This window comes from Alexandromys fortis, unplaced genomic scaffold (genome assembly GCF_014885135.2).
Source record: "Alexandromys fortis isolate MF-2015 unplaced genomic scaffold, M_Fortis_MF-2015_v1.1 scaffold_75, whole genome shotgun sequence".
Classification (NCBI taxonomy): Eukaryota; Metazoa; Chordata; class Mammalia; order Rodentia; family Cricetidae; genus Alexandromys; species Alexandromys fortis.
The window spans coordinates 2,463,308-2,479,529 of record NW_026067956.1 but is presented as its reverse complement, the minus strand read 5'-3'; the positions used below and the strand labels follow the sequence as shown (position 1 = coordinate 2,479,529).

Genomic DNA, 16,222 nt, shown 5'->3' with positions numbered 1-16,222 from the left:
TGCCTGTAGAAGACAGGACTTAACCTGTGGTGCATGAGTTACTTGGGTGATCTAACAGGGGCCTTAGCCCACCTTGCAGCCCAGGCTTTTCCCTAGCTCAGCTCTAGCTTCTGTGTCCAATGAAGTGTGGGTGCCCTCTGCTGCTGTTGCCACCGCTGCTGCTGGTGGTGCTGCTCTTTGGCTAGCTTATGCCATGCGATGTTTAAATCCCATGACCTACACCCCAATCCATACCCACCAAAGACTCTTGTTACTGAAGAGTCCATATTCAAGGAACATCTGAGTCCTCCATGTTCACAATCACTTGTAGCTTTCTCCCAGTCATTCATTCATTCATTCACCAAAGATATCACAACACCTGCCGTCTTGGCTGTCCACTAGGTTATGGGAACACAGAGACTAAAAGCTATACCCATTCATCATAGTGTATCTACTGAACACACGAGAGTGTACAGGCCTTGTAGGTGGGTGCCACGGCTTTTTAGTCTTTGCATTCCTACAACCTAATATGCAGGCTAGAACAGCAGATGTTCAGTAAACTTTGGTGAATATGAGTGAGCAAACAGGTGACACCAGAGGGACTTGAAGAGGAAGGGCTCAAAAGACATGTCACACTTCTTCAAAGAAGGGGCTCTTCCTTGTTTTGACTCCCATGCCTGTGACTACAAGTTCCGCTTGTTGGTGACTCCCACAGAACCAAGGGTTCACCTTCCTGGACTCTGTTGACAACACTAGAGACCGGTGCCACCTCTTCCTGTAATGTCTTCCATGGCGTCCCCTTCACAGATCCCAACCCTGTTGCTCCAGCTCCTTCTCCTGGGAGTGAGATGCCTTCTAAAGTCGGGGGGGGGGCACACATGTGTGTAATGTGTGTGTGCCCATTAAAGTATGCTTGCATGGGTCCGAGGGTATGAATGGAACCCTGGGTCCATGTGTATGGATGGGGTGAGGGGATGTGTGCTGATAGATGTGAGGGTGAAGGTATATGCAGTGACCTGCACAATGCTGCCACACTCCAGGGCATGGCATTCACTGGGAGAAGAGTCAGGAACTGCCAGCTCTGCCTTGCCACTTAGGATCCTGCAGTCATGAAGTCTGCTTGGTGATCAGAAATCCTAATTCAGAGAGCAGTTATAGCCTAGAAGAATGCCAGAACCCTGGGGCTTTCTGGTCCTTGGCTTGTGATGCTGCACTTCTGCCTGGAGCCTGGGGGAGCCAAGGTGGTCTTTGCCTTAGATTTCTGGCTTCCCTTGAGTGTTCTGCTAAACTATTGTCCCGTTGGGCCCCTGTGCACAAGCAGAGTTGCAGAGGCGGGAGCTCTATCTGCTGGGGGTGCTAGAGGACATGGTATCTACCAGGCAATACCAATGCTGGAGACATGATGATACTGTGGGACATGCTGATACGGAGGAACACAGTGGTGCTGGAGACATGATGATATCAACAAGGACACGGTCATGCTGAAGTTTACAGAGACATTGTGGGACACAGTGATGCTGGAGAATATGCTGACTGGAGGATATGACAATATTTGGGATAGAGCGAATCTCTGGGGCACAGTGACATTGTGGGGCAAGATAGACATGAGATTCCAGGAGACATGGTGATTCTGGGGACATACTGTTGTGGTAGACACGATGGTATGGGAGACACCATGATGCCCGTATCCATGGTGGTGCTGAGGGCAGTATGGTGCTCCCTTCCTCTCTGGGTTCCTCAGCAAAGGCTGTCCTTGTTAATGAGCATCAGGAGAGACAGACAGCCCCCATGGGCAGGCACCGGGAAGCAAACATTCTTAGAGTTGCAGTAACATCAGCTGGAGGCCTAAGGGGAGCAGCTTGCAGGGATTAGCTGGCAGGAGGAGGTCTCGGGAGCTAATTATACATCTATCCAGAGATGAGAGGATTATCAGGCTCCTTTGTGCCCTATGCTTTTGAAAATGAGAGGAGGGTTCTCTTCTGTCCAGTAATGGGGCTACATGTAGAGCGGTGCCAGGGAGGAGGGAGTTGTGGCCCTGGTAGCCTCCTGTACGCGCATTAGGGATGTCCATCGTGGCTCTGAGCACTCCTGAGTCATGAAAATCCTCCTCTAACCCCATCAGCTCAGATCCAACCCCAGCAGGAAGCTCTACGAGGGTCAGGATTATCAGTGAATCTTTATTTCTCAGACACCAGGCTGGGGGCCTCCGAGAGCATGAGTTCTGCTTCCAGGTGGAGTAAGCTGGTAAAGGCATGGTCTGGAGGGTAGGAGCTGTGGGGATGCTACACTAGCAATGGGGGTTGGAGAGGTCTCAACAGAGAGGACAGACACAATGGGGTGCAGAAGGCCAGGGCCAGCTCACAGGAGAACCTCAGAATCCTTCTGTGAGAAGAGGCCAGGCTCACAGAGGTGACAGGGGACATGTGGGAGAAGGCTTTGAGTAGTGGAATAGAAGTGAAGAGTCTTTGTGGTACATTTACACAATGGAGTACTACACAGCGGGAAAAAATAGAGACATCTTGGATTTTGCAGGAAAATGGATGGAGCTAGAAAACATTATTTTGAGTGAAATAACCCAGACACAGAAAGACAATTATCACATGTACTCACTCATAGGTGTTTTTTAAACATAAAGCAAAAAAAAGAGAGAGAGAGAAAGAAATAACCTACAAAGCACAATTCCCGAGAACTTAGACAACAATGAGGACACTGAGAGAGACGCACATAGATCTAATCTACATGGGAAGTGGAAAAAGTCAAGATCTCCTGAGTAAACTGGGAGCATGGGGACCTTGGGGAAGGTTTGAAGGGGGAGGGGAGAGGCAAGGAGGGGAGCAGAAAAAAATGTAGAGCTCAATAAAAATCAATAAATCAAAAAAAGAAAAAAGAAAGAAGTGAAGATATTTTTTCCCACAGATCTTGGAGCCAGGAAGATCTGGGGACACAAGAAGAGGCTGGGTTTCATAGCACCCTGGCTGCCCTGGGCAGAGAGAAAGTGATGACAGAAGAGGCAGAAAAAAGGGGTTTGTAGGTGTCCTGTGGGAGGCACCAAGGTGATGTGGGAGTGTCATATATCAATCTGTTGATTTCATTGGTTAAGTTATAATAAACCAACTGCTTGGCCTCAGCTTAGAACATAGATGGGAGGAGTAAACAGAATAGAATTCTGGGCGGAAGAGGAAGTGAGGTCAGACTCTGCTCTGCTCCCAGAGAGACCCGACAGCTCTGCTGGAGCAGAGATGCCATGCTCAGCTCTCCCGGGCAGATGCACGCAATGAAGCTCCTCCTAGTAGGCTAGAATCTTCCCGGTAAGCGCACCTTGGGGTGCTTACACACATCATTAGAAATGGGCTAGTCCAGGTGCGAGAATTAGCCTGTAAGGGCTAGGGTTCATGGGCCAAGCAGTTCTTAAATGAATACAGTTTGTGTGTTGTTATTTCGGGCATGAGCTAGCCAAGCGGCCGGGGTGTTGGGGACACAGCCCCGCCGCTCCTATTTCAACACCAGGGCTGCACACCACGGGGTAGTGGGAGTGGGAATGGGTAGTGGGGACAGCTCTGTGCCTTAATCTCTCTGTTGGTGCCAGCAAGCTGATAACAACCCATAGGAAAGACTTAGGGGAACCTCAGAAATAGTTTTTAGAAAGTTGTATTTTTTTAAACATTTCATTTATTTGTGTTTGGGAGGGGTGCATGTGTGTGTGTGTGTGTGTGTGTGTGTGTGTACGTGTGTGTATGTACATACACCCATGGAGGTCCTTGCATAACTTATGGGAGTTGGTTCTCTCCTTCCACCATGTGTGTCCCAGAGATAGAACTCAGGTCACCAGTCTGGGCAGCAAGCGTCTTTACACACTGAGCCATCTTGCTAGCTCCATAACTATGCCAGTGCAAACAACAGTCTAGTGAAAAAGACACAGGATGTGAAGTGGTGAAGTAGGTTATATAGACAAGGGTTTCGAGTCTCCTTGTCTGATTCCCTGTCCCTAGAAGGGTTGGAACCAGGGCTTGTACCCCAGTCCTCCACCGAACAGCTGGAGGAATGGAGTCAAGATAGATAGGGATCTCCAGGACTCATGGAGAGATGGCAGAAGAGGGAAGCCTGCTGCCCAGAGCTCCTGCCTCCGTGTCCAGCATTCTACCTGTGAGTGTTGCTATTTATTCTGTCTACCTATATTTTTAGAAGACATGAGGCCATTCAGGGCTCTCCCACCGTACTTAGCAGTAGGCTGGCTCGCAGAAGCACTTAGACGGCGTGTGGATGTGTGGCAAGGGGAGGGTGTGTGGGTATCGGGTTTGAGCATGCCTAGAAGGCTGGAGAGATCGCTCAGTGGTTAAGAGCACTGCCTGCTCTTCCAAAGGTCCTGAGTTCAATTCCCAACAACTACACGGTGGCTCACAACCATCTGTAATGAGATCTGGTGCCCTCTTGAGGAAGAAACCTGGTCAGTCATCCTCATCAACTTAGACCCTGAAACCCAATATGGACAAGTTCGATAGAACTGCCATATACAGGCTTCCCATGCATGCTTCAGCATTGCCAGGGTGTACATTTCATTCATTCACTGTAACCACTACCTAGACTAAGCTGAATCTACAGATGGGACTAAGTCATTGCCCTTCTGGGTAACATGGATAGCAAGTGGGGGACATAGAGGTTGGCATAGATCTATTCAATGCTAACACTTTGCTTTTTAGCGTAGATGGATCAAGCTGTCTCTACACAGCTGGATGGACCTAATTTGGGGTGTCAGGGATTAAGCACCTCCATAAAGAAGAGTAGAGAGTAGATTATCCTAATTTGTGACTTGCCCTCTGAACTTCCGTTCCTTTTCTGTTATAGCTGTCTGGGCCTCCACATCATGAACAGCACCCCAGGAGACATGAGAGATGCTCCTGCCCCAAGCCACCGGCAGTGTCTCCTGCCCTCTGTGGCTCACACTCCCTCTGTCACCGAGGTGACACCAGCTAAGAAGATAACCTTCCTCAAGCGGGGGGATTCCCAATTTGCTGGGGTCCGCCTGGCTGTTCACCAGCGCACTTTCAAGACCTTCAGCGCCCTCATGGATGAGCTGTCTCAGCGCATGCCTCTGTCCTTCGGTGTGCGCTCTGTCACCACACCCCGGGGCTTACATGGCCTCAGCACCCTGGAGCAGCTGCAAGATGGCGGCTGCTACCTCTGCTCTGATAAGAAGCCCCTGAAAACTCCCAGAGAGCCAGGCCAGCTGCAAAGGAAAAGCCCCTCTGCTGGGCAGTCACGGGGTTTTGAAGGTGGGCATGAAGCTCCAGAAATAGCCTCTTCCTGGAAGGGTCCCGTGGCCCCGAGGAGGCTGACACTGGTGAAGAATGGGAATCCTAGATGCCAGCAGACAGTGGTTGTCAGTCACAGGAACACCAGGAACCTGAAGGCCTTCCTCAGCAAAGCCTCCGAGCTGCTGCGCTTCCCTGTGAAGCAGGTGTACACAGCCAGTGGGAAGAAGGTAGGCTGTGGGGCAGGAATTACCTTTGGACCCTGGGTCAAAAGGCATAGATGGACCAGTAAGTCATCCTTGATTGCCCACTGCTAACTAAAGGTGTAGAATGTGGAGACATTGAGTCAAATCTGTTAACCAAGCAACAATCATCAGGCCTGGGGGGATAGCTTGTCAGGCCAGCACGAGGACCTGAGTCAGAAACACACACACATGGACACACAGACACAGACTTGGATATGGACTCCTTACTCAAAGCTCCCATTAGTACCACTTAGTATGTAGCAGGCTCTGAGCATTGTACATACTCCTCATTTGTTATACAAGCCTCTCAACAGTGTATTTCCATGTGAGATCAGGGCAGGAACCAGATCACTCGGGGTCCCTTAGGCATTGAGAAATGTAATGCAGGGTATTGGGGGCAGGTCTGGAAAGCTGGAGTATGGGACCAGGGTTGGGGTGACAGAGATGGCTCACGACATACTGCAGGTCCTCATGCCTTTGCTGGAAGCACTGTGAATGTTGAGTTCAAGAACTCATTGGTGGCGCTGACAGCCAACCTTGGGATTCTCACGTGTGCACAGCAACCTCAGAGGCGGGATGAGGTGGTGTCTACCGAACAGTTTCCTTCTCAGTCTTGATCAAAGGCACCCAGGGGAGGAAGAATACAGCCTCACTCAATCCTGACTGCAAAGCCTAGGAAGTGTAGCTGGTACCTTTCTAGGTCTTGCAGAAGATGAATCTCTGACAAAGGCGGGCATTTCGGGGAAACAGAGCTAGGCTGATCTAGTTCCACCTCCCCACCACCTGGTCCTGTATCTGCTTAGCCCTGGGGCCTCCCTCCCAGAGCCAGAATTGTATTTACTAACCAGGTGTGGTGGCGCATGCTTAGAATTCCAGCACTGGGGAAACAGAGGTGAGAGCTTTGCACACTGGAGACTAGCCTGACCTATACAGAGAGTCTAGGGTGGTCTCAAGAAACAAAACAAAAGCATATTTGCTTTCTGTCCCAAGCCACATCGTCTCTGTGCTGTCTGTCTTCTAGTTTGGTTACAAGCCCACTTTGCTATCCTCTCTCAAAATCTATCCAAAGTCAGTAGCCCCCAGAATTCCTTGCATAAAGTAGTCTAAGAAATCAAAAGCAAAAGCCAGGAATTTGGTTATCGTGCATCTCTCGGAGAGCTATGAAGAAAGCCAGGCAATCTCCCACAAGGCTCTTGTTAGTGTTCACATTGTCCCTTCTACTCCCTGTCTAGTGCTCTTTCCACCTTCTGTTGGCCCTTCTGCTGTTGGTGGTTATACATCCGATGGAGTGACTGACCCATGATGCTGGCAGGCTGAGTCCTCTGAGGCCCTTCTTATATAGGGCTGCTGGGGTCTTTTGTTACCTTGGCCTGCTGTACATTGAAGTCACACAAGGCTCCCAACAAGGGTGTTGTGAACAGCAACCAGACATCCCCTTGGTAATCAGAACCCGTTAACCATCCTACACAGGAACCCTCCTGCTGCCTGTTGGTTCATTAGCTTGGGGTGCCCTGTGATGGTCTTAACTTCTAGTTTCATGGAACGTTCTCCGCTGGGTCCTGAGTCTACTAAACCAGAAAAGCTCAAAGCTGATAGGAAGAGAAGTAACATATACATCTGAGCCACAGATGTGCCAATGCCAAGGTGTGGTGACAGTTGCCTGTGATCCCAGCGCTCAGGAGATGGAAGCAAGAGAATTGCATGTTGGGAACCAGTCTGGGCGACACAAAATTCTAGGGTGGTCTCAAGAAACAAAACAGAAGCAAAAGCATTGTATTTACTTTCTGCCCAAAGCCACATCATCTCCAAGCTGTCTTCTAGTGAGAATGGGAGTCACTTTCATCCCTGGGTGTCTGTGGTCCATAGAAAAGCGAAGCAGTTCACATCACTTGCCTTGGAAATGCATACCACATCCTATAGGAACACAGCTCAACCTCATAAAGGGGAGCCTCCCAGCTGGTTCCCACTTGGAATCTTCCATAGAATAGTCACCCCACTCTTACACGTTATAGGGGTGATAGGGCATATGTCTACAAAGTGAATTCTTATTGCTTTTGTTTTGAGATAGGGTCTTACTATGTATCCTGGCTGGCCTGAAACTCGCTATGTATTCCAGGCTGGCCTAGAACTGACAGATATCCACCTGTCTCTGCCTCTCAAGTGCTACAATCAAAGGTATACAAGCACTATACCCAGATACACAGTAAATTCTATTGGCATTAGCCCACTGCCTCCTATCTTCTGCCATGATGCCAGCCCTCTTCCTGGCTTGTACTAGCGTTAAGTGGGCATTCTGTAAGCCCACGATGGAGATGCTAAAAAAGAATGGATGAGGACCATCTTTAACCAAAACAAAAGTCTGTTTTGTTCCAGTGAATACAAACTGCCCCCAACAGGTGTCTTCATTACATAATAGCACCCAGCAGGGGTGTCAAAGGGGCTTGGTTTGATTAGCTTCCCACCAGGCACCTGGTATCCACCTCTGTTCTTACCTATCAGGGCCAAGGCAGTTTATTTAACCAATGACCTTCCTCCGTCATTGGCCCACTCAAGCAAAGGCATCTGACTTGAATTATACAGAAAGTTATCAAATGCTCGAGAGGACTCTATGGGAACGTGATAGGCTGAGAATCAGACCTCTGTATGGAAGCACTGAATGTTTTGCTACAGGCACTTTATAAAATGTATTCTGGGTGGTTGATGTATGCTCCAGGAAGCAGCTTCGGGCTCTTGACCTCCTTTCTATCCTGAGTAAACTGTGGTCACAGGCTCTCAGCTGGTGGAGACAGAGAAAGAGATTCTGCAGGCAGTGGGCTCTCAGACCCTGGCTAGTGAGAAGTGGGAACCCAGAATGGTATATGAAATGGTTAGGAGGGGCTGAGGAGATGTGCTCTTCCTTCCTGGGCCTTCCAGAGTAGAGGGTCTCTGCAGGCCAGGCTCCCAACCCCGTGCTCACCTCCTCCAGGTGGACTCTCTGCAGACACTCCTGGACGGTCCCTCCCTGCTGGTGTGTGCTGGGAATGAGGCCTTCAGACATCTGGAGATGGAAAATGATGGAAGGCAAAGGACCAGAACCTTATCTGGTGTGGCTGCAAGGAGTGGACGGGGTAAGTCGATTCCGGGCCTTCCTGGGTCTTTCAAACAGGACAGTGACCCCACAGGCTTGGTTGTTAGCACCTCCAGATCCATGGAAAAGGTGCTTTGGCCAGGTTCATAGGTCTTCCAGCCACTTTGGGTCTCTCTTGCTTCTTCCTTTTTATATCAGCCTTAGAGCAGAGCATGGTTGGAGACATCTGAGATCACTGTAGATTTTGACATGGAAATTTGAACTCAACATTTCTAGGGTCTAAAGGAACCATTAAGATTCCCAGTGGACATCACTATAGAGGTGCTGAGCCCTATGAGTTGAAGGAGCATTAAGTCCTTCAGAGTCATACCTGTCTTAGGCAGCAGTGGTGTCTACAACAGGTTACAACGGTTAAAACACACCACAACCATGGCCCATGCATTCAGACATATAGATGCATAAAAAAAACAGCTCACAGAGGGCCAGGGTTCAGTAATCATGTTAAAAACATACATTATTTCAAGGGCACAGTTCACAAATGCAGAATAAAATTATACAAAACTGTCGGACTGATAATAGAGTTTGGTGAATAAACAGAGGGCTGGCCTTCATGGGACTCCATTAAGAACATGACCAACACCAATATCTGAGACACAAAGACAATGGCTGGGCACAAGCTAGAAGAGCCACCAGGCTTGCTTAATGCCTTGGTGCTTTCTCCTGACCAGATATGTTCGTAGGCCTGTCCTGCTGGACACAGGTGTATCCCACCAAGCGTAACTGGGGGGATAAAATAAGACATTCTCAGGACGCCATTCTTCCCTAGGGCTACTTTCTATCATCTGGGCTCCTCCTATTTTTGTCTGCCTGTGGGGTGGGCTAGACTATCATGAACTGATGTAGTGTGTTTAGGTCTCTCCTGGAAATCTTTTTTCATCCCAAGAGCCTGGCCATTGTAAAGGGAGATGGGTCACCACGATACCAGTTTATAGTTTATGGTCAGATCACAGGCAGCAGCTCGATGCCAGGCCAATGAATCCCCACAGTGTTTTTCCGTCTCCAACACATAATCTCTTCAGACCCTGATGATGCAGTGCCCATTCAGCAAGCATTAATATGCAGTGAATGTTCTGTGCACAACGCTTTCTGTGCAATGATTCAATTGGTAGCATATAACAAAGCAGTACTAATGAGTTGCAGATCCAGCAATGGCAGGTAGCTGGTGGATTTGGGTTGGATTCACTCTCAGTTCTTTCTTAGTACTCTGAGAAACCCACAGGTCCTTCTGGAATGGCTCTGTCCTTGTCTTTCTGCTGTTGCTTTCCCCAGTAACTCAATGCTTTGTTCTCGTTTCTCTTGCTCCATTGCACAACAGGTTGCTGGGGACCAAACGCCAAGCAGAGCGTGATGCACTCAAGGGCCAGGTCTGGCAGCAGGCTGCAGCAGTTTTCCTTGATGTCAGAGAGATCTGGCCCCAGTGGTCATCCGGCATCTGGTCATCAAACCTGGGCAGGGCCTGCTTTGGACAAGCACCCTCGGGACACACCTGGCCCACCGGGCTCCTTGGTGGCTGCTGATGACGTAGAGAAGAAGGTCTGCATGAATGAAGATGGCAGCCTGTCTGTGGAGATGAAAGTCCGTTTCCAAATTCTGGGCGAGGATACCCTGCGGTGGTCGCAGAGGGTAGGGCATGCCAATGTCTTTATCCCCGCCAGTGGGGAGGGCCAGGTCCCGAGGGAGACTGATCCCTTCTGCTACAAACAGGAGGGCCACCCTTGGGGGTTCTTGACTCATAGGGCCCAGGGCCTAGAGCCCTGTGATGGAAGATACCAGGGAGCCTTTGATATGGACCAGCAATCACAGCCCAACTATGACATTTGGAAGAACCCTCTGACCACCCCTGGAGGTCTAGGTCCAACTCGGAGGAGGAGGTGGGGCCTGTCTAAGCTCTCTGGATTCAGAAGCCACTGGAACCAGGGGGCCAATGAAAAGAAAGGACATAGCAACAATAGCTTTGTCTCAGGTCCCAGGCACCCTAGAAGTGCCCAGCCAGGCTCCTCCTGTCCCTGGACTTCAGAAGGTGAGACAGACAGTGACACCTTGCATCCAGCCTCCTCAACTTCTTCCCTAAGTGGGGCTGAGCTAAAAGCTGGTAAGGACCGCTGTCTAGAGGACACAGCATTCTGTGGCTTGGGATCTGAGACCCAAGGTATAGAAAAAGCCCTTTCTGATACATCAGTCAGTGCTGAGTCTCATGAGATGTCTAGGGAGTATTGTGAGCAGCACCACAGAGGCTCAGGCAAGGCGAGGGTCACAGTTTCCCAGGGGCAAGCCACCCAAGGTGACAGGCCCTGTGTTTCCACCCAGAGCCCCTCATCTTTGAGCCACATGCACCTTCAGACAGAGAAGTATACACAGGGCACCACGTACCAGGAGGTCCGTGGTGAGCCTGAGCTAAGGCTGCCCCTGGTTCCAGGCCATTCTGCCTCTCAGGACACACAGAGACCCACTCTCCCAGCTCCTGGCAGTGCCCCAGCCCAACGGAGGCAGAAAAAGCAGAAGAGGCCAGCTGGTGTTGTGTGCTTACCTGGTGCCTCTGTCCCTTACCAAGGGGCTCAGAAAGGCCATGCCAGGCAGTGTCACTGTTGCAGGGACACTCAATCCTCACTGGACACAGTCTTGCAAAGGCAAACGCCTGAGGAAGGAGAACAAGCCTACCCAGGAGGCCTAGCACCACGATTTTCTCCACACTCACCCAGTGCTGAGAATGAGGCCTCCGGGGATCTTAAATCACCATTATCCAGTTCTCTTGACTTTCAAGACCCGCAAGCCACCAGCATAGCCACCATCCTACCCACGAGTGACTCAGACTGTGCCTCCAGCTTTTGCCATCCTAACACTCGCTCTGCAGAGCCAGCAGGGGACACCGAGTGCCCAGCTCACTCTCCAGCTTCCATACCTGTCCACAGAGGAGAAGTTGGTTACCTGTGGGACAAGGCAGGGACCAAACCTAAGCCTTTCTCAGCCTCTGTTTTGCTGGACAAATGGCCTGAGGCAGAAGATCCAAGAACCCACCAAGATTGCTGTGGCTTACAGGTGGCAGCATCCCCTGTCCTCACAGGCCCCAGTGGTCAAACACAGGCCCCCATCTCTGAGGCCTACTGGGGGACCCCAAGCTACTGCCCAACTCCCCCCCAGGAGCAAACATGTTCCAGAAAGGATCCTACAAGCAGCAATAGCCCTAGCAGTGACCATGGTCAAGCTGATGGTCAGGCAGAGCCCAGAATGACTCTGTTGGGGAAGTCCCCTGGTATCAAGGGAAGCCTTGAGGAACAGGAAGGGGATGGCAGTGTGACACCCAGTGCTCTACCCTACACCTCTCCCGATGCTGTGGTCCGTGAGTGGCTAGGCAACATCCCAGAAAAGCCGGCACTCATGACATGTGATATGGAAGGCGAGGCCACAAAGGTGCCCAGTGATGGTCCAGAAAGTGCTGAGGAGGACCTTGGCGATGGCTGTTCTCTGAAAGTCCTGAGGGAACTGGCTCAGGCCAGACAGCAACCCCCAGAAGGTGCCACTGATGAGCAGCCTGAGACAACAGGAGACCTCCCTGGGAAAGGGTCTGTGTGCTGCAAACCAGGAGGTGATCCCTGCCAAGATGCAGCATCAGGCAGAGGAGTCGAGGCCCCTACAGAAGCTGGAATAGAAGAAGGGACCGCTGTGGATCATGGTGTGAGCCTATGTGCACTCCCCAGCAGGGTCTCAGCCTCTACACAGATCATGAAGGCCCTGCTGGGCTCCAAGCCAGGCCGGCCCAGCAGTCTCCCAGAGGTCTCCAGCACAGCAGCTCAGAGGCTCAGCTACTCTGCTGGGACCCTCATTGCCTGCCTGGCCAGGCTCCATTTCTTTGATGAGGATCTGGGTCCTCCAGATGGCAATGCGAGGCTTGAAGAGTCTCCCAAGTACAAGGAGATTCTGAGCATCTCCAAGGCCTTGTGGCCTGCGAGTGTGCTTGGGCAAGGCCAGCTGGACATGGACAGTGGCCTCAGAAAGCTCACTTCCAACCAGGCTCTGCTGGGGACCGAGGACTTCACCCCCACCTCCTCCTCTGGTGTAGATGTTAGCAGTGGCTCGGGAGGCTCAGGCGAGGGCAGCGTGCCCTGTGCCATGGCTCCAGACAGGGCAGATTTACCCTTGAAAATACCCTCACCAAGACCCGATTCCAGGAAGCAGCGGTACCCAGAGGTACCCACCCATTCCACAGCCTCGCCTGACCCCCAGGTGTGGGCTTGCGCCACCAGTGGGGAGGAGTCAAGTAAAAGTGGCAGGGAGCAGACCTGGGACATGGCTCCAGAAAAATCGGTGGAAAGCACAATGCTGGAAGAAGAGGCACAATCCCAAGAGGCAGAAGGGAGGGTAAAAGAGAGGCTGCAGGAAGATGGCGTCCATGGGAAAGAGCTTCCAGAAGAAAGGGCTGGAGTCTGCAGTCCGGAAATGCTCCAATCTGGCTCTCGGGATGGGGAGCGCTCACCGGAAGACACCAGAGCATCAAAAGATGAAGAAGGAAGAAATGCTACCTCTGGAGCATTGTGGCCCCTAGATGGGAGAGAGGAACCCACAGAGACCCCCCACAGCTTCAGTGAGAGCAACTCAAACGTTAGTGAGAGTCAAAGGGTTCGTGTATTGGAGATGGGGCTGGAAGAGATGTCTGGAGTGGCTGCAATGGACTGCGTCAAGGCCAGCTCAGGGACCAGGAAGACGAACACACCCACAGCCCACAGGGAATCTCTGCACCCGGACCCAATCTGGGTGTCCAAACTGCTGAAAAAGATAGAGAAAGACTTCATGGCTCACCTGGCTAGTGCCACAATAGAACTCCGAGCCCGATGGAACCTTCCTGACGACAGCCTGCTGGACCAGATGGTGACTGAGCTGGAGCAGGATGTGGGCCGACGAATTCAAGAAAGCACTGTCAGGGAAGTGAGGAAGATCCAGAGCCGGGTAGGGAGGATGGTCCCAGAACCACCCAGAGAAGCCCTCAGAGGCCAGACATCGCTGCAAACAGAGCTGCGCAGGCGCCGTCTTCAGGGTCTGCGTAACTTCTCAGCCTTCCCTGGACAGGGTGCCCTCTCCCTCAGCCTGGAGGATGGGCCCATTCTCAGTACAGCCTTAGGGACCGGCCCAGGTGTGGGGGTCATGAGGGATGAGTTCTGTCCCTGTGAAGTCTGCCTGAAGAAGAAGATGACCCCGCGATTCCCAAAGGATGCCACAGCAGCCTCCAGCGCACCGGTCAGAAAGGCCTTTGACCTACAGCAGATTCTACAGAACAAGAAAGGAGGTAGGAATGGAAAGGCCATGGAGCTGTCCCCTCAGAAGACAGGGATGGCTGTGCCTCAGGAGGACCCTAGGTCTGTCCAGGGAACTGGTGGGAAGCAGGAGCTTCGGTTGACCGTGGGGCCTGGGGTAGATGAGGGAGGGGAAGGAGAAGGGAGTCAGAGGATGAGAGAAGAGAAGGATCCTGAGTTCTTCAATGTAGAAGGAGCTGGTTGCCATGGGACAGGAGAAGATGCAGCCACTGCGAGAGAAAGGGAACTCCACGTCAGTGTTGCACGAGAAAGCCTACCGTTAGAGGAGGGAGGGACCAAGAAGGGAGAAGCCCCGTACCAGAGCTTTAGGGATAGAGAGGCTTCGGAGGCTTCAGGAAGACAGAGTGATGGTGGCCACTCTGTGGATACTCAGGACACTTCCAGAGAAAGACAGCCAGAGGTAGAAGGAGGAAGTCAAGATGAAAAGGAGAATGGTACTTTGGTTAGTTCCGGAGAGGGCCAGAGGAGGGTGGTTTCTGAAAACAACAGCCTAGACCAAGAGTGTCACAGAAAGCCAGGCCCCCAGTGCCACCGTGCGGCACTCTGCTCCCGGGCATCATCTTCGGGCAGCTGCTCACAGGTATCTCAGAAGAGCTCAGAAGAAGACCTTTCAAGGGGAGAACTCAAGTGCACCAAAGACAAGCACAGTTGGGTCTCACATGCGGAGAGAAAAGTCACCATGATGTGCTCAGAAAGTTCTTCTGAACAAGAAGTCCCCTCCAGCCCAAGACCTCCAAAGCAGGGGGAAGGAGAAGAAGTCTGTCATGTGGAAGATGAAGGGACAGCTGGAAGTTTGGTTTGTAGTCAACTTGGGGGTAGGTCAGATGGCTTTGGCCAGGACGATCTAGATTTCTAGACATCTAACAATAGGATAGTGACGAGTCTGAGCGATGCCTGCATGCTTATATTACCCACATACCCGAGAGAGTCTCGGGCCACCGGGGATCTACAAGGAACATGGACAAAGACAAGGAACTGCGACCCACCCTGGAGCTGCAGGCCTAGCTTCCCAGCTATTCAGGAGGCTAAGGAGTTAGTATAGAAAGTTCAAACCCCGCCTGGCTATAGAGCAAGTTCAAAAGTCAACTCAGGCAATTTAGACATTGCTTCAGGGCCCGGGACTATAACCCAATGGCAGAGTGCTTGCCTAGCCTATTTGTGGCTTTAGGTTCAACCTTGACAGTGACGACAATGGAAAGGACTTGCCAAGGATAAACCACACCGTGCTGTCCCTGGGAGCCAAGCTTCAAGGTCCCCCACACCCAGTGTAAAGTGTTAGCTGTGAGCCTGACGTGTTATCAGACGTCAGCCAGTTCCTCTGTCCACACGGCCCAAGAGTATAGAAGGGTCTGGAGAGATGCCTGGGAGCTTCTGTTTGCGTTGGCTTTTGTGGGGGAGTTGCTTTCTCTCTCACTATTGATCCCCAGTTACTCTCCCCTCAGCTCCTCTGAGAACACTTACCTCTTTTGACTTTGAGGTACTTTTTTTGCCGGTCTGGAATATATGTGGTGACTTGGCAGATGTGAAATACTTATGTTCAGGGTCATGGAATAGAGTTTGTTCTCAGCCCCAATGCCCTAGGTTCTATCTGTCACAATGCCGACTGTTTGTAAGGGGGGAAGCAAAGAGCCAGAAGGAAAAGTGACCTCCCGTCGACCAGGGGTCAGAGACAGCTTTGGGAAGGGACCAGATGCACCACTGGCCATCCTTTTCTGTTCTCTGTATAATATTTGCACACTGCTTTCTCAAACACTTCAATATATAAAAACTTACTATAAATGAATAAGATAAATGCTTTAAAAGTTTCATTCACATTTTAATTCCTGAACAATTTTTCTTAATGGTAATAGAAAAAAAGAAAAATGTTACTATTCCCTTATCATTGATCTGATCTCTTTCTCTCCCCGCCCCCGCCCCCGTTATATTAGTGCCAGAGCACATGCCTAGCAAGCTCATGTAGAGTTAGAGGCTGACAATGGAAAGTCTTTTTGTTGTTGGGTTTTTTTTTTTTTTTTTTTTTTTTTTTTTTTTGTGGCAGGGACTTGAAACTTGCTAGCTGACCAAAGTCCCCAGAATCTGCCTGTCTCTGCCTCCCTAGCCCTGGGCTTGAAACACATGCAGCCACAGCTGGCTTTTTAGAGGATTCTGGAAATCCAAACCCAGGCTTGTACAGCTAGCATTACCTGCTGAGCCATCTCCCAAACCCATTCATTTAAAGATGTCTTTCAGATGCTCTTGCCATGTAGCCTGGGCTGGCTCTGTGGCCCAGACCAGCCTGAAACTTCAGATTCTATTGTGTCCGCCTCTCCAGTACTG

The 16,222-nt window shown here is 51.0% G+C and overlaps 1 protein-coding gene across 1 annotated transcript; it reads left to right on the top strand.

Moving 5' to 3' along the window:
* The first annotated feature begins 4,827 nt into the window (after positions 1–4,827).
* On the top strand, positions 4,828–15,391 carry Rp1l1 (RP1 like 1). Its single transcript, XM_050152293.1, has 3 exons — positions 4,828–5,458; positions 8,439–8,580; positions 9,916–15,391. The coding sequence occupies exons 1-3, from the start codon at positions 4,841–4,843 to the stop codon at positions 14,760–14,762; spliced, it is 5,607 nt and encodes a 1,868-aa protein (XP_050008250.1). The 5' UTR covers positions 4,828–4,840; the 3' UTR covers positions 14,763–15,391.
* The last annotated feature ends 831 nt before the right edge of the window (positions 15,392–16,222 follow it).